Below are 22578 nucleotides of genomic sequence, written 5' to 3' on the forward strand. Positions count from 1 at the left end.
AAACAACTGGATGCACCTGAATTTCTTTTATTGTTTGCCTAAAAAGAAAGGAATAAATATATATATATATATAGAGAGAGAGAGAGAGTTTTTATCTCTTCCATTTTTTTTAGCAGACTTCTTAATTGTACTGCAAAGGGAACAAATATCCTTAATTTCAAGGTCTCATAGCTTTGAGCTCTTGTTACAAAAGAATTACAATATATATAAATTTCACTTCTCGTGTTACATTTGAATGTTTTCAATAATTAAATCGTAGACGAAGAGAAGTAAAAAAAGCAACAAAGAGAATTTTAGGCATTAAGTATGAGTATTATATAAGTATAATACACTACGATAATTCTTGGGTCCACACCTATGCCAATCTCACCACAAAAGTGGCAAAAAAAATTTTTTTGCTTGAGTTGTGAAGAAATATACCATAAATGTTAAGTAGTCTTTAGAGAACTTGATTAATGAAATATTGAATTTGCTCCTATCTTATTGAATATACTTCAATGTTTAGACTAACAAAGTACAATCGGTTTTCTGACTCAAACCATGTATTCCCACGTAAAATAACTTCATTTTTTTTTTTCTCAAATTACATTATTGACCTCAAGGTCTTACCATATTATGACAATAATAATCAAAATGTCCATCCCCTTTGCATTTCATTTACATTTCTTATAACCAAATACTTGGACACCTAGTCTCTTCTGCTTATCATCTCCACTCCTACTCAATTTTGCGAATTGGACACCTTCTGCTAAAAAATTGAGGTAAATCTTTGTATCATTTTAGTGCATTATGTGAAAAATCTCACCCCACCAAATATGAAAATAGATCACTTAAAATAAATAAAAAATAAAATGACAGTTTCAACATCAATATTGATTCCTTTAAGAAAAATAATTATGATCAGAATGCTAGAATGAAAATTAATACTTTTAGGCATGATCGTGCTGCTGTCCTAGTCAAAAGGACCAAACACTTAAGATACTCTCCCCCTTATGATTTTCAGTTCAATTATCCCTCCCCCTTAAATACTAACCCTCTAACCATTGCAAGGTCAAATATATCTATATTTTGTTGAATTGGACTAAATTGCCCTTGCCGCCTCCATGGGCTAGCTATAGCATATGCCTTGAAATTGTTATTGTATGCCTTACAAATTGTCTCTCTCATGCTACCGAAGAAACTCCTCATACAAACTAGAGACATTGTAACAAGAAATTGAAGTTGCAAAAGTCTTGATAGCTGATACATCATACTTGATTTAAGGATGGAAAAATTGATCAAGTGGTTGAAAGAGTTGGGCAATGTCAGTTGATTGCTTTGCTGGACCAAACCAAAATGTGCTCATGTTTCTAATCAGCTTACTTCAATTTGGTTACGGAAAGCTACACCATATGGAATTGATAGTTGACCATTAATTAGCTACGACGACTCCCTTTGTCCCAAACTAACATTTTTCTTTTCATAATACAAAATTTCATTAAATAGATGGTGAAACGTTACAATCACATTTTTGGCCAAACATTCATTCATTCCACTCCAATTCAAACGCAATTTGCATGAGCCACCCCATTCCACAAACTTGGAACCCAACGCAATTTGCAGCCTCAATTAAATTACTAATATATCTCATATAAATTTGAACCTTGCAAAAACAAGGGCTATTTTCAATTGAAAATTCAAAGGTCTCAATTTGGCCTCATTAGGATAATAAAAAAATAATAATAATTGACCTCTATTTTATTGTATTCGGAGAAGGAAAATTGGATTCAGTGACTTATATTTTGAACTAAACAAAATACTTGGGAAGTTTGTCAATAACCATTGCAGTTTTTGATAATGAAGTGTGCTGGGGGTCCTGGGACTTGGGTACAAACTTAAAATTAGTATTTTTTGCAAATACTCTTCACATACATGTTCACAATATTATCTCATGAGAAATTTAGTATTATTTGATAATAACAAGTGTTCTGAGAGAGAGAGAGATATTTGTTTTATTTATATATAAAAAAAGAAAAAGGAATACAATATTTTTCATGAGAAATAGTACCAATTGCACTAGAATCACAAAGTAAACGTTTTCTCTGTACCTTAACATTTACTTATTATTATTCATGTATGACATAATTTTTCATTTATAACTTATTATCGGTAACTATCTATCATCAAATTTCATCGTTTGGGCATTGCTCTTCACATAAAATTTACGATTCGAGATACAAAATGTTTAGAAATGCTTCTTTAATTTAAAAGTAATAATATTTATACCGAATATTTGCAATGAATTATCTAATTCAATAATTTTTAATTATAGTTACAATCATGCTGTTGAAACAAAGTCAAGGGATGGTTTTTAATCAAGGACTTTAATTTCACTTGTTATGCAAGTATGTTATGAAAATATATGTATATGAAATTATAGATAGCGGCCAAAGGAAAAGCTATTATCGTCGGCGATGATCGCCGGAGTGAACGTATCTCCGGCACTGGGGTACAGATAGGAAGTTAAAAGATCAAGTTTCATGGGTATTTGATGCTTGAACGTACTGACCTTTTGGGATTTATAGGATCAACCTAGAAAGCTTTAAATACTTCTTTTGTCATTCACATAGTGATGGTATTGTCTCTCGTTTTGTTAAATTCTCTCTCTAGGTTTCTTATTGTTTCGATATCTAATATTTAATTCCATTAGCAATAATATCATCCTATATTTTATCTTCTTTCTTCTTCTTCTCTAACTAACTATTTCAATTGTATTTGCAGGCAATAATAATCAACAAATTGGAGTTGTTTCTGCACTGATCAATTAAGGTACCTTATATTGATTATTCTTTTCTTTTTTTTCTTTTTTTTTAATTCATTAACTGTATAATTTATTCAAATTTTCTGGTTCTATATTTATATTGAGAATTATGAAAATTTTAAACAGGATAGGGAATAATTTTGGCTTTTTCAAATTATGTGAGACCCCATTTTTTAACTTTTCTCAATCACATTTTTAATTGATAAGTTAGATTACAAGGATTGTCTATGAAACCCTGAAATGTTCATGAAACTTTTTTCATAAAGCCTTTTTCAGGTGGAATCTTTCATTCCAAAGAATGATTGTAAACTAATTTCAGCTTTAAATTCCTAGTAATCATGTGCTTTGATCAGTACATTAATATTTGATCGGTGTTACCAATGGGCATTAATCCAAACGGTCTAATCTCTCCTTTGAGAATGAGAGTTCAAGCCCTGCTATGGGTAATATTGTGAGTGTGGGTGCATTTGCATATATTTGATCCATATTAGGTGTTCAATATTGATTCTATTTGGTAACCCTAATGACAAAAAGTGTGAAAAGTGTAGTTTGGTTTAATGTTGAAACCCATTAAAAAACATTCTTATTTTTATTTTATTATTAGTCTATTATCTCTCCTTTTCATATGGTTTTACTTTTCTTCTATTGGTCACTAGTCATGTTTGTAGAAAATATATTAGCCGTCGTGTAGTCAAGCCTTTCTTTTATTTTCTCATTCACTCCATACTTTGATTTTTTTTTTTTCATTGCAGTCTATCTTTTCTTGGTAGTACTTGAGTATTCCTTTACTTTCTCTTTGACTTTAGTCTTAGAAAGCTTATTCACAAAATTTTATTGTCTAATGATGAGCTCTGGTATGGCTGCGCTTGTGGGATATTGGGGTTGCTAACTTCGTTGGTACTTTGTTACAGCCCTTAACTTATTAGTACTTTCGATCACAAACAAGATATAGCATTTTGCAGAGTGAATCCACTTCGCACCAAAATCTTACGACAATCTCAATTTGATTCTAGCTTGAAGGCTCGATATATTTCATAATTGCTGGTACTTTCTCGGAAAGTTAGTTTTTCAATTTAAGTATGCTACTTTCTATTTAGAATTATAGCTGCAGTTCTGTTTATGATTATGGTCCGCATTCACTACAATCCTGATATTCTCAACACTTGGATATGCAAAATGTTAGATAAGATAATTATGTACTATTGGTTACCACTGATTTATATGTATGTAAGTAGAAATATAAAAAGAAGAAAAAGGAGAGAATTGTGTAAAGGCTTGAATGAGATGAATCACTCATTCACAGCTCTGGTATTTATAGATAAAAATCATATTTGTTAACTGCTGCTTATTTGGATACAAGTCATGAAGGTGGTGATCTGAATAAATTATGCTTGTATTTGCTCGTGATTTGTGTTGCTGATGTACTACTAGTTGATGATTTTATAGTTTTTGTTTGAAGGAGTCCCAAATTGAGAGCACAGATCACATCCAGTTCACTGTTCATAATCATCTAAATAATTTTTCCTAATCTCAGAGTGATTATGGTCACTAGGGACACTTTTTGTTTTCCAAGAGAAGCAAATGACCTTGCAATGGAGATGCAAAATCCGTGATTGGTAAGTAGATGTACCTGATGGGTTTGTATCGGGAAAATACTTATTGGTTACCTTTGATTATTTATTTACTCCATATTTGTTCAGTGCTAATTATATTATTTGAAATCATGAAATGTTTTTCTAAATAAATTTGCTCATGATTTGTGGACCGTAACTTGTTGATTCTATAGTTGTTGTTTAAAAGCCTTCCAAGTTGACCACACAAATTACCTCTGCACCACCTCTCATAATAATTTGACTCATTTTTTTCCTATTCCAGAGACAAAAAAACATGTTAAGGAGAAGGAACTGACCTTTCTGAGGGCATTTTGGTTGTAATCTGCTCGGTGAATTGGGTGAGTGCAGATATCTTCTCAAAGCTTCATTGTATTTTGCTAAAATATATTTCTGGTAACAGTTATAAATATATAATGTGCAAGTTCAATTTGTTTGCAGATTATATAAACTTGAAACTTGGTAATTTTCTTCATATTTGCTTCATTTACTGTGATTTCTTTTGTACATTTAGTTTGGACATTTTCCCCAATTCACTGAACTTTTCTTCTTCTATCCTGCATCTTTGGTACTGTGAAGCAAAAGCAATGATAAACTTGGCACGCATTTAACCACCAATAATTTTTACTTTAACCGTAGGTCAGTTGTCAACTTGTCCCAATCAGAAGATCTGAGAATATGACGTACAAATTCACTTATGTTGCGTTTGGAAGCACCAAATTGGCTCCTAGTTTCAAGTAAATTTCCTCCAATTCCAATTCCAAGTCACTGATTTGGTTCTCCCAAATACAGCTTTAATGAATAATGAATGCACTTATGTTTTTCATGATATTGTAACACTTATTTCTTCTACTTTGTTGCAACTTCATCTTCACAATAGGCTGTTACAAACACTTTCTATTCTACTCCAATCTTCACCTTTCAAACTACTAGTGTTTATATTACACCTTTTTTTTCGTTTATATCTTTATTTTTGTATATATGCATTTGCATTGGAAACATTTAAAAGATGACAGACATCTTAAAACATATATATATATATACACAATTGTGGCTTTTGCTGTAGTACTGAACAATTAGTATCCTTCATGTAATGAACCTATGTGTTGCCATTTCATTCTGGCTGATAAGCCTGATAAGAATCCTTTCAAAGTTTATCAAAACCCGAAGGAGATGGAAAAGATTAAAGTTCGATTTTTGGGAAAGGAAGGCTTGTTTCAGAAATGTAAATATAATCACTTGGCACCTAGAAAACAATATTATTTAACGTAATTTCCTGCAAAATGAATTTGCAGTTTGTCCAGGTTTCCGGCTCACAGTGTTGTAGGAACCATTAGCGTAGGCTCAAAACTGAGTCCTTGCATATGAAACAGAGGTAATGATTTCATGTCTCTAGCTTTTGTGATTGGACAGAGTGGATCATTTGGTGGCATGCCACCATGGATAGTAACACTTTATGACTATATCTTTATTATGAATTATAGCCCATGATTTGTCTTGGAGAATTTTTCACTTTTCTATAAATTGTAAATTTACTACCCTCCCTAAAAAATGTGGATAATCCATGAGTAATTAAATCTGATTGGCCCACCTCAGAAACCTGATTCAGCAGTTCAAGAGCTGTTCTCCTCTGAATCTCACCTCACCTCTATAGTTAGAAAGCTGGTTTCATTGCTTATAAGTCATGTTTCCTTAAGTGAGTGCCGAATCCTATATTCCATAATAATTAAATCGAGCGATTTGATTGAATTCTATGAAGATGATGGAAAATTTTCATGGTTGTCCATTTAAAATAAAAGACGAGTCTTCACATGCAATTTTCTACTGGTAGAGTGGTGGGGCCGTTGACATGCGTTGTGCACTGCACCTGAAAGAGGAAAAGCAACAGCATGAATGTAGTGGTAATAAAACATGGCTTTTGAAATGTATCAAGGGCTGGATGCTCATTTTGTCATTAGAGGGAGAAGATTTTGGTATGATTTTGATAAGATTTAAAAAGTTTAAGCACTAAATAAGGGTAGAGTGAGAATTTATTCAAATTTTAGTAATTATGGTACATAATGATAGGCTGATAGATTTTTATTTTATTTCTTGGTTGAAATTCTTTAGATATAAATATTAAAACGTAAAAGCTATTAGTCAGTGATGATCCTGTCACTCGAGGTGCTGGAACAGGCGGATTGACTAACAAGCTGACCTCTAGCATTATTTGCACAAAGCAGCTATCTATCGTCGTAGCTGAACTCGCGTTCTTATGCTTGATAACCTGAGCTTTTGTTGGACCACTAAGCTATGGCCTCTTCACGTGTTAACATAAATCTACTTTAGAAAACAACTAATTTTATGTTCATTTTTACTCAAATGTTAATTGAGAAAATTTTAATGTACAACAGAATTTTTATGTATAGCCTTGTGTATATTAATATAGACTTACAAGAAATATTAGCTATTTTATTACTAACATTTACTGTAATATTGATGAAGAAAAAATTAATGTATAATAAAGGTTTCCAAGTTGTCTTGGACCCTCAAAAGGGAGGAATCACCATCATGTCTATAGAGTGTTTTGCTTTCATTTAAACTTTGAACCCCCATTTGTTTTATACAAGACAATTTTATACATGAGCAATCATTCTGTTGATTTTAAAAGTAAAATGTTTGATGTATATATTGTATGATCCTTTTAATAATTATTTCTAAGCACATAATTACCTTAAACTTCAATGGTGTTACTCTCAAATCACCAAATAACTTTTTTTTAAAATATCATATTTAATAATCATAAGAGAGTAGCAAGCTATCTTTGTGGAATACTTTTACCTATGAAATCCCTGTCTTAAAAATCTTCAGTCAGTGTTACCATTTATGTATGCTCACTCATCCATCACCAAAGTCTTTATGGTGAGATTGGTCATTGTTCAAACTCGGAACCTTAGCAGAAAGCAAAAGGCATGACAGCATTCTAGCCGAAAATTTGTTTGCTATCGCTTCTAGTAACCTAACAGTTTAGATTTTACACCAAAACTATAGGAAATTCTACATAATATGTGATTATATCTGTATATAATTTAATTTTAATTATCATCTTCAGGAAACACGTATATTCTACCATAAATGTTGACAAACAGCCACAATCTTTTTTGGGCACTAACTACAAAACTTTTAGGTGGGTTGTGATACAGCTATGTTTGGGCATACCTATTTATTGCTTCTTATTTCTTTTCTTTTCTTTTCTTCTTCTATTTAAAATCATCAAATGCTAGGGAATGGATGGCAATTGCTGCACTTCCATCCTCTAACTTGGAGGCAATGTCTGAAATTCCTATATTTTTTGTGAATGTGAAGAGAGTAGACAGGCTTCTTTTGCATTTTTATATCATAACTATAGAGTTTGATATTGATTTTCCAAAAAATTTCAGGTTCCAATTAAGAAGTCAGTCTTGAACCCTCTATGGTAGTCTCTGCTACTGCAACAATCAACAACAAGAGGCATGCAGTGGTGCCTGCTTCTAAAAGTGACATGAAGAATAAAAACAACACTCATGATTGTGAGTCGTCGATAACCACAACAAACAGAAGAGAGGAGAACTCAGAAAGTGCAGATTTTCAACAGCCCCTTCAAAATGAAAACATCTCCTTGCTTAAAAATGGGAAGTCAGAAAGTTTAGTAGAGTTGGATCAAAACGGCATTGGTCTTCATGATCATGGAGAGTCCACTTTCTCTGCATTTGGCCTTCTTTCAAGCCCAAAAGCAAATTCAGGGCAAATAGCATATTCTGGTAGCATCTCTCATCGGTCAAATAGCAGCACAACTAGCACACGATCCTTCGCTTTCCCTGTGTAATTTTCTATTGACCTATAATTTTCTTTGTTCTGGTTTTTCAATTTATATATTCAAACTGATTTGTCAAAGTAACTAGACTCTAAAATGAACAGATTACCCTCAGAATGGAATGACAGCCCCGTAAGAATGATGGAAGCTGACCGGAGGCAGTTAAGGAAGCGTTGGAAATTTGGTTTTCTCTGCTGTAAATTCTAAGTGCTCTGTGTGTGTGTGACCTCCTTTGATGTGGTAATCTTTTACGTTATCTTTTTCTCCTTTGATCAAGAATTGCTTTGAATGTAGCAGATGTTCCAGAATGGAATGCCATAGCCCGGTTATGATTTGAAACATACAACTTTTGATTTAAATGAAACAGTTTGGATTTAGAATCTTGGTTCTGTTGCCAAATACCATATTATTGTTAGTTGCTTGCACATTTGAATCCAAATGCATTGCTTGACAAGTATTGCAAGGATGAATTTCGTTTATTTGATAAAGTTTGCTTCACTATTACAAGTTATAGTTATAGTTATAGTTATAGTTACCGGGACAGTGGCCTAACGGTATCAGCCTTTTACTTCCCAAAAGGAGGTCAAGGATTCAAGTCTCAGAAGAAACAAGTGTCTGTGAGTACCAACTAGGAAAAAAAAAGTTATAATTCGCATTGACCTGGTTTTATTAGAATTTTGTGCTATTTACACTGTTTTCTCTTGGAAGTTGCAGAAAATTAGACTGTAAACCTTTTTTTTTTTGGGTAAATAGTCTGTAAACCTAGTTCAACTACATTATCCAAGAGTTTGAAGCTAGGTTCATGTTGAAATATGGGATTTGTTTTTCTCAGATCAGCCTTCCAAAACTTCTTTTGCCCAGTCATTAAAATGCATATGATATACACATCCATTTTGTCTCAACACCTAATAGCTCATCAACAGCTAATGTTTAGTGTTTTGACCTTGAAGTTGCACCTGAAAATTTGTTTTGTTGCTTTTGATGGCTTGTTCAGAATCAGAATTGGAGGGAAATTAGTTCAAAATTTGCACTAATGTGAATTTTATTCTCTATTTTTTTTTTTTCCTTGACAAACTACGATGAGGAGGGACTCAAACACAGACACACTTGCTTGGTGAGTTGGACGTTCTACCAACTAAGTCATTAGTTAATGGCCAAATTTTATTCCCAATTACAAGGTGTGGAAATTATGGTACCAGTACATTTAATAAGGTTTGGCATGGAAATTTAAATTGAGCAAGCAAGACAACTCTTTGGCCATAGCTAAGCTGAGAACATGCCATCAATTCCAAGCAAAATTGCTTTGCTAACTCCAGGCCCATGCCAACTTGGTCCTTCTGCCCTACTTAGGCCACATGGTTATACACACATTCCTCAACAGGTTACATCTGACCTAAGTCATGGTCCCATGCCACTTCACATTTCAAGCCAAACAATGTCACCCATCACTTCCCTTGAACTGTCCATAGGTCATTAAGGAGGAGAGTCTCAAAATCCATACTCACCCAAAACATAGGCTTATTTTTAAGTTTCTAACCTTGTCCTAATCATTATCATCATTCCTGGTGTTTCAGAACACTGATTCGATATTTTTAAACATAAAATTAGTTGTTTATAAATAATTTAGACTCAATTCGTTAGAGAATAATCCTATATGAATCTTAAACAATTTCTATAAACTTGCTAATTAAATGAACCAAAGTCTATAGTCCCATTTTATGGCAAACATCGTCACCATCACTCCTCATTATCTTTCCGTAGGTCCTAAAGGAGTAGTCTCAAGCCTATCCCCACTAAAGTCTTACCTTGGCTTAATAATTATTGTGCAGTAGTTCTATTCTTGTAAGCTGCAAATAAATTGAATTATTTGATTAGTGATAGGCTCTTCTCATAAGATAATAAATTGAGGACGGGAATTCTTATCTTCCGTTTTTGAAATGTAAATAAGATATTACTAGATTATACAAATTTTCATAAAATTCAAATCGAAAAGCCAAATTTTTTTTTCCCCTAAAAATTAGTTAAAAAAATGTTTGTTTTTAAAGAACAATGTACATAATTTTCTAAAAATAGTTTTACGTTCACATTGCAAATTGTGCTTATAAGAACTTGAACCCTCTACTTTTTACTTTTAAAAGTGAAAAAAATATCACTAGTACATTTCTTGTGACCTTATCCTACTAAAAAAAAGTACTTTTAAATGTGAAACTTATTTTATATATTTTGTAAAAATATTTAGTTTTGATATTTAGATTTCGTGTTAATAATATTGAATCGATGATGCTTAGGAAATATATATATATATATATTGAATTCATAATAGTTTAAGAATTATTACTATCGGTGCCTTTTAATTAAAAAGGTACTCATATCTCTTATAAGAATATATAAAATTCTGTCAACTCAGGAAACGTTACAACCCAAACTCGGAAAATATAAAATGTTCAACACTAATCTAAGGCACCATGATTAAATTTGAGTCCGGGTTAGTGGACCTCCAACTCACCCATCTAATGCATCATAGTTGTAACCATTTGTATCATGCAGGCGAAATTTTTCCGTGTCTTGTCAAATAATGTAGTTTAATTTTATTATAGAAGATCGACTCCAATTATAAAATCACTCTTCCAACCATGATATTTATATGACCTGAATACGTAGTCTACATCTATGTCCCTACTATCTATTATGAAATCTATATTCCGATAGTGCAATGCTAAAATTATTTTATTGTGATTTAAAAAATAAAATCAAAACTAAAAATCACCTCCTCTGCAACCCAATATACATACATCCAGGGACGGATGCATTCACAGTCCAGTGGGGGCAATTGCCCCCACTGGAAATTAAATTTTTCTTTTTTTTTTTTACACCTTGTAAAAAAATATTTTAAAATATATATCTATAAAAATTAACTATTGCCTCCACAGAAATTTTAGAAAATTAGCACTATTGTTTTCACAAATTCACATTAAGGTTCTTTAAAGAGAAAGGGCCAATGGCCCAAACCACTTAAACTGAAACATCAATACGTTATCTAACCATCAAAACCCCTTCATCATTATATTTTGCTACTTGCGACAATATTGAGCCCTATGTCACGGGTTTAGAGTTTCAGCACCACTCTAGCTGCTCCCGTGCGGCACCAAGACGTTGCTTTCACTCTCGCAAGTACTTGGTCAGCCTAACTCCCGTGCACACCTTAGCCAACACACTCCCCTCGTGCGCTTACTAGTGTTGTAGTTGCCCTCGCCCTCTCCTCACTTGGCTTGCACACTCACACACACTAAGGCACTTAAGTTGGCAAGGAAAGAACACTTCTATTACTTCAAAGAATGCTTTGTACAAGGCTAGCACTCAAGCTCACTACAAGGCTCTCAAGACTTACTCTAGGACTTGTTGTTTGCAAAATGAAGTCCTACTCCTATTTATAGGCATCCCCATCCCTAATGGATGGCTAGGATGCATTCTAACCAACGGTGGAGATTGATTATCTAGAATCTTCTTCCACCTTCTACACATCTCCATACATATCTACAACATTCTAGAACCCTCCATACTACTCCACACAATTCTGGAGTATTCTAGAACCTTCCACACACTTCTAGAATATACTACACATATCTAGAATCTTCCACACAACTCTAGACTACTCCGGAAGACTCTAGAAACTCCACTTGCCATGCAGTTGCCATGCAGCGTCTTCCTTAGCGTCTGCGTGTCACCTGCGTGGTACAACCTCCATAGGCGGGGCGTGACATTCTCCCCTACCCATTTCCGTGACGCCCTCGTCACGGTTTCTTCAACTGACCCAGCCTCTCGCAGGTCATCAGCACTTGCGCATATGTCCTTGGCCCAAACGTACGAGCGCCCTTCGGGAGATGTGAAGTCCTCACGAGCTCCATCGTGTTGACTGCCACCTCTGGACTCTCCTTCCTGCCCACGAGCGGCACCATGCATGCGGCCTTGCCTTCCTCGCCTCCAAGTATCATCAACGCACCAAGGCATGGTAGTGGCGCGGCGTTGTTCCTGTCCATGAACTCCAGCCCCAGCACCATGTCATGGTCGTCCATCTCCGTAACTTGGAAGTCGGCCTTGCCCTTCCATCCTTGCATGCATAGCTCCACCTCCTTGCACACTCTACTCACGCGTGCCTCCTCGGAGTTGACGGCCTTGATCCAGCCCTCTGTCTTGCGCATCTCTAAGCCAAGTCGTTGCGCCTCCTCCAGGGTAATGAAGTTGTGTGTAGCACCCGTGTCTACCAACGCTTGCACGGCTTTGCCACCAACCTGCGCATCCACATAGCGCACCCCAGCTACCTTCTTTACCTTGCCCTTCTTCTTGGTGTTATGCGCCATGCTACTCAGCATCTGCATAGCCCCCATGCACCTATCTTCATCGCTGCCCGTATCATCCACCTTGCCCTTGCCCTTATCCTTCACAAGGGCGCTCATGGTCTTCTTGTTGGGGCAGTGTCGCAATATGTGCGGCCCTTCGCACAAGTAGCACTTCGGCTCCCACTTGCCCTTATCGCGGCGCTCCCATTTGCCACTAGCCTTGGACCTCTCTCCATGGTCCTTGCCCTTATCATGGCGTGGGCATCTCTCCTCATCGCTGTGCTCATCATCACTAGACTTGGGCGAGCCCCGTTTCTTGAAGCGTCGGTCTCCCCCACCTTTGCCGTGGTCCCTCCTGGGAGACGTGGCCCTCTTGTCATCGCGCCCAAAGTCTTCGAGGCGCTCCGCTATAGCCATTGCGGATGCCAAGTCTCTAGGCTCCCTCCTCCTTAGCTCCGTGGCCGCCCAAGACTGCAGCCCATCTATGAACAAGCACACGCGTTGCCGCTCCGGCATCTCTGGGATCTCCAGCATCAAATTGGAGTACTCCTTCACATACTCCCTTATGCTGCCCTTCTGCTTCAAGCGCCTTAGGTTGATCATGGCCAGGTCCTTAACGCACTCAGGGTAGAACTGCCTCTTGAGCTGCCTCTTGAACTCCTCCCATGTGTCAACTGCTCTTGCGCCTCTACCAGTGAAGCGCTGCCTCCACCATAGAGCGGCGGTGTCTGTGAGGTACATAGTGCCTGTCTGCACCTTCTCCTCATCATCCTCGATCTCCATGCACTCGAAGTACCGCTCCATGTGCCAAAAGAAGTTGTCAATCTGGCGCGCATTCCTTGCCCCATCGTACTCCTTGGGCTCCGGCGCCTTCTTCTTCCTTGGCTTCACCACGACCTCGCGCGCCTGGGAGAACTCCTTCTTGCACTCGGCAATCTCCACGCGCAAGTCGTCTACCAAATCATGCAAGTCCCTTTCTTTCTCTTGCGCCTTGTTGGCGATGCCATCAATCAGCTCGTAGAGCTCCGCCATCCTTCTCTCGAGCCTATTAAACTTGGTCTCCGTGTAGACCAAGTGTGTGGCAAGCTTCTCCTCCAAGCTCTGCTCTAAGATGTGGACTTGGTGGTCTCCTCCGCTAGCCATGTCTACTCCAACAAAGCTCCCTTGACGAACCTGCTCTGATACCAACTGTCACGGGCTTAGAGTTTCAGCACCACTCTAGCTGCTCCCGTGCGGCACCAAGACGTTGCTTTCACTCTCGCAAGTACTTGGTCAGCCTAACTCCCGTGCACACCTTAGCCAACACACTCCCCTCGTGCGCTTACTAGTGTTGTAGTTGCCCTCGCCCTCTCCTCACTTGGCTTGCACACTCACACACACTAAGGCACTTAAGTTGGCAAGGAAAGAACACTTCTATTACTTCAAAGAATGCTTTGTACAAGGCTAGCACTCAAGCTCACTACAAGGCTCTCAAGACTTACTCTAGGACTTGTTGTTTGCAAAATGAAGTCCTACTCCTATTTATAGGCATCCCCATCCCTAATGGATGGCTAGGATGCATTCTAACCAACGGTGCAGATTGATTATCTAGAATCTTCTTCCACCTTCTACACATCTCCATACATATCTACAACATTCTAGAACCCTCCATACTACTCCACACAATTCTGGAGAATTCTAGAACCTTCCACACACTTCTAGAATATACTACACATATCTAGAATCTTCCACACAACTCTAGACTACTCCGGAAGACTCTAGAAACTCCACTTGCCATGCAGTTGCCATGCAGCGTCTTCCTTAGCGTCTGCGTGTCACCTGCGTGGTACAACCTCCATAGGCGGGGCGTGACACCTAGCTGGCTAGCCCTTTCTCTTCTTGTTACATTGGCATTGATCCTAGAAACCTTGGTGATCAACTTGAGAATTATATTGCGGATGTGCGCTCTAGTAGCTAGTTTGAAGGTTTAAAAGGGATTGGTGATCTTGCAAAGAAAATGGTTCAAACCTAAAGGGACAAGTTGCATTCACAAGTGTATTTACTTGTGCCATTGGCATTGATCTTACCGGTTGCAATTACCACTGTAAATAGGGCATTTTTTGTTGTGAAAATCATGAAGAATCGATTACGCAACAAGATGGGAGATGAATGGATGAGTGATAATTTGATAGCGTATATTGAAAAAGATATATCTATTATCTTAAATAATAAAATTATCATACGACGTTTTTAAAATATGAAAAATCATCGAGGACAATGTTAAACGTACTCAATGGAATCATCAATAAATGATAAAGTTATTTTGCTTATTATAATGATTTGATTTTTTCTTTTTTTCTTTTTTTTTTTTTTGTCGCTGTTAAAGGTTGTCCCTACTCACGTAACTATTTGGATCCTTCCTGAAAACATCTGACCTTCTCCAATTTAAAAAAAAAAAAATTACTTTGGAACTTCTCCAATAGGCATGGACTCTGTGGATATATATATATATATATTGATCCATCATGGTCGAGTGATGACTGATGATGGTGGAAGCAGACACGCACCAAATGCATGAGCATTACTTGAGATTGCAGAATGCAGACCACTTCTATGAAGATGCAGTGAGAATATAAACCGTCTGGGCACTGGACCCACTTAACAACTTCACCAGTAACCATCCACCTACGATGCGGTCCCCACTGACCACACAAAAGTCTCCACGTCCTCATCATCATATCATCACATCAACGTCCTTTACTGTCTACTCTAAGCTGCCCCACACACAATCCCTACTTCAATAGAGAGATAAATGTATATATCTAGAGAGAGAAGCATAGAGGACAAACCGACCCCCTTCCCTTCCCCAACTCTCTTGCCAATAACGCACCCCCACGTGCCTCAACTCATTAACACGATGCGTACATCCAACCTCACCGCCACGTGGAGTCACAATCAACGCATGGGACTTGTCATTCCCACGTGGCCCCCACCACCCAACCGACCACAACAGAGGACACCTACCCCAGTACCTCTCTCTCTCCACCCTTCCCCATACCTCTCTCCTCCGTGCACTCCTCTGATCCAAAAATATAACTACATACATATATGTGTTATCGACATCTGTAATGGCTACGTGGCACGTGTTAAACTCATTGTTTAAACAACTAATTAATCATTAACACACACTACACTAAGATTAGCAAACAACAAACAAACAAACAAAACACACACACTATATATATTTTCTCTATATTTGATCAACTTAATTTCCAAACAGTACATCAGAAGCCAAAGCCCCAAAATATCAAAGCCAAACACGTCTTTTCAAAATCAACCAAAATAAAGAAAGAAATTAAAAGAAAACCAAAATATAAAATAAATTTACAGAAAATAAAAATAATAAAAAAAAAAACAGTCAATTCACATTCATACTATTTCTTTCCGATTTAAATTTTTTTTTTTTTTTATTTTGTTTGTTTTTCTGGAGAGTTAAAAGAGGTTGAAATTATGGGAGGTAAAGAGGGTGATCGTTGTCAGCATTCCACTGAGTTTGACTCCAGTAAGTTTGATCTACGGTTCCTGTGAGATCAAACAAACCTTGATCTTGATCTTCATCCCCACCAGCATGCCAATCCCCTGCTGCGAGTCCACCGTTGTACGTTCTGCTCTGTAACCCTGATAGATCAATTTGAGCCGTCGGATCGAGAAACCCAGTCGTGATGTCTTGCATCTTCAGATCATCATCGGGCATGGTACTTGTTATCTTTTGCTGTTGCTGCCACTGTTGATTGGAGCTGTGATTCTGTAGAACCTGTGCATGATTGTGTTGGTGCAACCGGTATGACGAAATGTCGGCCATGTTGAACCCTAGAAGTGACGGATCGTTGGATGAAGTCATCAGGCTCGTGAAGCTTCCGACCTCTGGGAAGATCCCACCGTCGGATACTTGATCGATCAACGGCGGATCGAAATTAGGGTTTGTGGTCTGTAAACTAGGGGTTGTGGTATGAGGAATGAAGAACCTCGACTCTGGAATGTTGAGTAATGTAGACGCAGAGGTCGAGGTGCTTGCCGACGCTACCTCGGTGGTGGCTGTCGCGGCAGCGGTGGAGGCGGTGAGACTGGAGCTCTCGCTGCTCGAATGAGAGTTCGACTTGCGATTTTGCGCGGCTTCTGAGGATGCCTTCGGCTTGGACCGCTTGGTTTTCCGGCAGCCTCCGCCGACGGGGACGTTGCGGAGGACGCCGCCCTTGGTCCAGTACCTCCGGCAGCTCTTGCAGAAATGGCGTGGCTGCGAGAGGTTATAGTTATTGTAGTAGCAGAACTTGGTGTTAAGCGAGTCACATCGAGGACACTTCAAGGCCTGGTGGTTCTGGTGGTTGTGCGGCCTCAGCCTCCGGTCTCCGCCGCCGAATAACCGGCTTCCTCCCCCTCCGATCGAATGTATATCTTGCATTTCCAACAATCACCACAAAAAACTACCGAAGTATAAACACTAACGCCGTGAATTGACAACGAACTGTCACCACAAAAAACTACCGAAGTATAAACACTAACGCCGTGAATCGACAGCGAACTGTCAGAAAACTGCCGGAAAATAGAGAATTTGATATTTTCCGACTAGAATACACATTTGCCGACGATGGCAGTGTGTGCATACGCGTGTGGAAGGTATGGGAGCTTAAGCTTCTGAACCCCCTGACAAATATCCTCCTCTACATATCTTCTACTACAACATCTTCTATATCTAGTATATTTAATAAATAAATAAATAATTTATTTCCCCGCTAAAATGACTTTGTTGACCTTGCACTACAAAGAAATGACTGTGTTGCCACGTGTCTTTGAATTACTGAAATGCCCCTAGTTGAGTGGGAGTGTGAGACTAATTGGATAGAGGAGGTGTTGTTTTTGTGTGTTCTCACTCTGTTTTTCTCTCTTTGATTTTTTTTTTTTGGAAAGATTTTTCTCTCTTTGATTGCAGATGGGTGAGTGGAGATGGTTGACGAGGCACATCGTAGGAGCGGGCACTTGACCGTACTAGTTCCGCGGTGGGATGATCATCCGTGATTACACGTGGACGGCTCTGACGGTGGAGGAACTCCTGTACACAATTCAGATTTTGTCACCTTGTCGGCCACTTATATATATATATATCTCTCAGTTTCAGTTGCAACTGGTCCTCGTAGTGCCACGTTGCCGACTGTCATATGATGAAGTTACTCGTCAGTGTATTATTTCATCTGTTACTTGCTATGGCATACTAGTACGAGTAGTATTTTCCTTTTATTTGTTGAAGGGTAATATTATTGTGAGAGGGCTCTAATAAAAAATTTAAAGAACTCCTACTTATTTACTATTCATTTTTTAAAAATTTGAGGAAGAGAATTATTCGTAATAAATAACAGTTCAAACTCAAGTCATCACCGTAATGAATTTGAGATTATTATGTGCAGACTATTATGTGTATTTATAATGCATACATTAAGTATTTACGGTTGAACTAGAATTTGTTTTTTTTTTCTAATTGGTACTCACACACACATGCCTCCATTAAGAGGCGAAAGTCTTATCTCTCTTTAAGAAATAGAGGCTTGGTATCGCTAGGCCACTGGCCTGTTGGTGAACTAGAGTTTGTTGAAATATCATTTTACCCACTTTTCGCCTAGCTCGGTCAAATATTTTTTTTTTAAATAAATAAATAAATAATTCAGCATTTTATTAATGAAAGCAAAGCTAAAATTTCTATATTTAATAAGAGAATCCATTAATATATTTTAGCTTTTTGTTTTTAGTAAAGTATAAAAATATCATAATAATTTCACAAGAGTACTTTTTCCATTCATGTTCAAAACCTACACAAATTTTTCTCACTCATACTCAAACCATCCTGTAACCCTTAGGGGTGGGTCATTTTCCATATTTACATAGTAGTAAACCCTTGACAAACACCACAATGTTAATAATGAGAAGACGCATAAAAAGGATTAGTCTCGCATATTTGGATATATATTATGTATACCCTCAATGCGGCAAGAAAAAGAATGTTAATGCTAAGTAAGATTTTTTATTTATTTTTTTATTTTAGCAAGTAAGAAAAAGAATGTTTGTTTGCATCGAAGATAAAAAGATACATTGTTAGACCAAAACTAATATAAAATGAAATAATTATATATAAATGATTTTAAGAAATTATAAAAAAATAAAATAATTAGTAAATGTAATTAAATTTATTATAGCTGCAAATGAACTGAGTCGAGCCGAATCGAATTCCAATCTCTTCGAGCTCGGCTCTTTCATTTGTAGGTTTAGCTCAAGATCGCAACAAGCTTAAAAAGTTGAGCTCGCACTTGACTCGTCATTACTTTGGAAAGCTTGAGCTCGGCTCATTTAATAACAAAAGTCATTCCGATGAGCTTGTGTTCAACATCACTTTGAATTGTTCATGAACTTATACAAATCTACACATGTTCGATCACAAGCTTAGGTTCATAAACCTATACAAAGTTCACAAGCTTGGGTTCATAAACCTATACAACACATATGTTTATAAACACGTTCACGAGCCTACACTAGCTTAGCCTTATTCAAGATTAGCTCATTTACTAAATGAACCTAAAAATCAGAGTCGAACTTGACTCGTTTGCTTAACGAACAGGCCCGCCCTAGACAAGAATGATGATCATGAAGAACAAACCTAAATCGATGTGACAATTCTCAAATACCGGATAATAAAATGCATGTGATACGATGAGTTATAATCTAAGTCACATAAAATAAGAGTGAGAGAACGGGAGCATGAAAATGACAAAATAAAATGTGAGTGAGAACATGTGAGATCAGCACATATTTACAAGAATGGTGTGACTTAGGTTAAAATGAAATAGAAACAAAGATAGAAATGATGATAATCAACAAATATTATTTATTTACAAAAAAATAGAAACAATTTTTTACTTGGGTGTTTGACCAAATAATTTAATTCATTATATATATATATATATATATATATATATATATTTTCTATCGTCCCCAGTTAACTTTTTTTTTTTTCCCTCACATATTTTGATATTTTGGAATGATATGAAGGTAGCAATTTTTTACTTGGGTGTCAGAATTTTATTGGAATTAAGCTGCAAAATAGAAATAAAAAGATTGAAGAATTTGCTAGAGCATTGGACCAATTTTTTTTTAAAATCAGCCTCTATTGTTCTTTGATATAAAATCAACTATGTCACAAAATAAAAAATAAAATTTAAATAGACTAGTTATACAATCTGTTAAAAAAGATATTTTAACAAAACAACACCAAGAAAAATAATCTTTAAATAAAAATTATTACCAACTCCGTATTATTTTATATTAATACATTACTATTAAAAAGGCCACTTTAATATTTTTCGACCTTAAATTATATTGAGTGGCCCGAATATCAATAAGTCATCTTCAATTTTAAAAAAAAAACACATTGGCAGTCATATGTAGACATGTGGGTGTATTTATTATTTATAATCCTTTTTTGTTGGATATAGAACAGGAGAATAAAAAATAAAAAATAAAAAAATTTGTAAGAAAGATAACGGGACACACCTAGATCAAACGATTCTTCTTAACAGATATCGCTCTCACGCTTCGAGCGCTCTCCCATTCTCACGCTCCAACTCAAATTCTCCCTGATTATGAGTTAATTCTGACGCTTTTACGTTCCAACTCTTGAATTCACTTTCGCTTTATGCTTAAGACACACCAAGTCTTTCCTTCCAAAAGTTGGAGAAAACGGGAGATAAAAAGCCTCCTTTCCTTTTCTTTTTTTCTTTTTTTTTTTTTTGGCTTTTTTGGGATAAGGCATTCTTAGGTAAGGTTATATAACAATGTTGTCTATTTTTCTATTAAATCAAATAAAAGAAAGCCAAAGACGTCCTAAATCAAATATTCTAGAGATTTATTCTCTCGCATACATTCTCATATCAATTTCTCATCCCTTTCCTTGTTGGGATGGTGCATGAGACTCTGTCAATCCTTTCACAGTTATGGGGATGTGTATGCTTCAGTAAGCTATAACGTTTTTGGCCCCTCGTATTGGTGCAAGTTTACCATCCCCACTCACTGTTTCCAACCCAACAAACCAACTCACACATTGGACTCTAAATTCATATGATGTGTATATATATATATATATATAAGTAACACTTTCTATCTTTGTAACACTTTCTTTGACACTGGTATCATAAAATAGGTCGAGGAGATTAGTTCCACATGAAGAATGGCATTACCATATTATCATAAATGTTTAAACAAAAAGCAAAAATAAAATATGTGACCCGTACGTATTAGTGAATTAAGGGACACGTGAACTAATAGTGGCCTCGACCATACATTGGTCTCATTTTAGGGTTTTGAGGCATTGTGGCACGTACACTAACAATGGCATGAAATTTTGCACCTTAAATCAAAATAAAAAATCTGGATTGTGTTAAAACTCTAGAATTACTCGAAACTTCATTGAATTGAATTGATATAGATTGCTTGAGTGAACAGGTACTTGATGAAAACATGTTCTCATGCACATGGGGCGGTGGGGACTCACAAATTAGGTCTTCCGGTACTTGTCCACATCTCTCTCTCTCTCTCTCTACATCTTTCTCTTTCTATATATATATGTGTGTGTGTGTGTGTATAACCACAAAAAAATTTGAACCTGTATATTGAAGTACCTATGCGGTTGTTTGGAAGTGGGCACTAGGTTTCCATGGCAAGTGACTCACATATCTCAATCCCTAAGATTGTAAAAGATATGGGGTGTGTATTGTTGGGTGTGTCTTGGTTGCACATATAATAGTGGACGTCGCTATCCTAAGCCACAATCTTTGGGCTCAGCCTCTACGGCCCAGTCGGTTGGAGTGGAGACATCCCCTTCAGTTTCTGGTCCCACCTTCCATCATGTGGTGTTTGGGGCCCACCCATTCCTACCCAAACAGCCCCATTTAGCCTTCATACAGTACTACCCAGCCGAATCAGATGTGTAATGTTAAGCTGATTAACACCTACACAATTCAATCACTACACCCTACCACTTCATCACACTCCATTCATCACACGCCTATACTTGTCACAATTACAATTGTAAAGCTTCTACTACCTAGCTCTTGTAATTAAGATTTGGTACCTATCAAGGTTTTCAATTTTTATAAAATGAGTGTTACATTTAGGGCTTTAAAAGAATTGAACCGAGCTTGAACCTATCAAGGTTTTCAATTTTTGTAAAATGAGTGTTACATTTAGGGTTTTAATAGAATTGAACCGAACTTGAGTTTGTTTGGACTCGACTCATTTGTTGTGGGCTCAGTTCAAAATTATGATGAGTTCGAAAAGTTAAGTTCGGTTTCGGCTCACCATTATTTTGAAAAACTCAACTCGTTTAATAACGAAAGTCATTCGGGTTCAATTTGAGTTTGTGTTCAACATCATTTTTGCTTGTTCATGAACTTATAGAGCCTACACAAACTTACTTTCATGAAAATATTCATGAGCTTATTTCATGAATTTATACAAGCCTATGTCAATGAACATGTTCATGAGCATATACTAATCTATGTTCACCAGCATATGTATATGAGCTTATGCTCATGAGCTTACAGGAGTTGAGCCAAATAAATAAGCCTAACAGTCATGTTCAAGCTCAGCTCGTTTAGTTAACGAACGAGCTCGAGTAAGGCCTTAAATGAATTGAGCATGAACGATTGATTCATTTGTAATCCTAATTATATTTTTATTGTAAATATATTAAATAAATATTATATCATTATTACGTAAGTAATGTAACGTAAATGTTAAATTATGATGTAATATATTGCACTGTTAATTTTTATAGTATAAATAATGAACACTTGGAATAAAAGAGAATCTGGACTAATGGTTGAAAGTCACGCAGCATGAATTCGAGATTCTTTATTTGACTAAAATCTTCATTACGAAGATATCCCTCCACATGCACGCATATTCACACACACAGAAGAT

General features: G+C 36.7%; 2 protein-coding genes across 22 annotated transcripts; one reads left to right on the forward strand and one right to left on the reverse strand.

The window, feature by feature from the left end:
* Positions 1 to 2049: 2049 nt before the first annotated feature.
* On the forward strand, positions 2050 to 8654 carry LOC132284774 (uncharacterized). Of its 21 annotated transcripts, none has more exons than XR_009472348.1 (7): positions 2050 to 2068; positions 2761 to 2808; positions 3712 to 3844; positions 4260 to 4416; positions 4676 to 4751; positions 7830 to 8250; positions 8347 to 8651. XR_009472348.1 is itself a non-coding variant. In XM_059786903.1 (4 exons), exons 3-4 carry the CDS (start codon positions 7862 to 7864, stop codon positions 8447 to 8449), a joined length of 492 nt encoding a protein of 163 aa, XP_059642886.1. In that variant the 5' UTR covers positions 4260 to 4416; positions 4676 to 4751; positions 7830 to 7861; the 3' UTR covers positions 8450 to 8645. The 21 variants fall into 21 exon arrangements, 1 of the variants encoding a protein (XP_059642886.1); XR_009472358.1 differs by having other exon boundaries at positions 2054 to 2068; positions 3763 to 3844; XR_009472357.1 differs by lacking the exon at positions 2050 to 2068 and adding an exon at positions 2119 to 2614 and having other exon boundaries at positions 3763 to 3844; positions 4247 to 4416; positions 8347 to 8652.
* Positions 8655 to 15774: 7120 nt separating this feature from the next.
* LOC132283107 (dof zinc finger protein DOF5.4-like) lies at positions 15775 to 17505 on the reverse strand. Its single transcript, XM_059785002.1, has one exon. It carries the CDS (start codon positions 17015 to 17017, stop codon positions 16067 to 16069), a length of 951 nt encoding a protein of 316 aa, XP_059640985.1. The 5' UTR covers positions 17018 to 17505; the 3' UTR covers positions 15775 to 16066.
* Positions 17506 to 22578: the final 5073 nt, after the last annotated feature.

Source organism: Cornus florida, unplaced genomic scaffold (genome assembly GCF_030987335.1).
Source record: "Cornus florida cultivar Cherokee Brave unplaced genomic scaffold, ASM3098733v1 CherokeeBrave_3.0.0_Hap2_Chr11, whole genome shotgun sequence".
NCBI lineage: Eukaryota > Viridiplantae > Streptophyta > Magnoliopsida > Cornales > Cornaceae > Cornus > Cornus florida.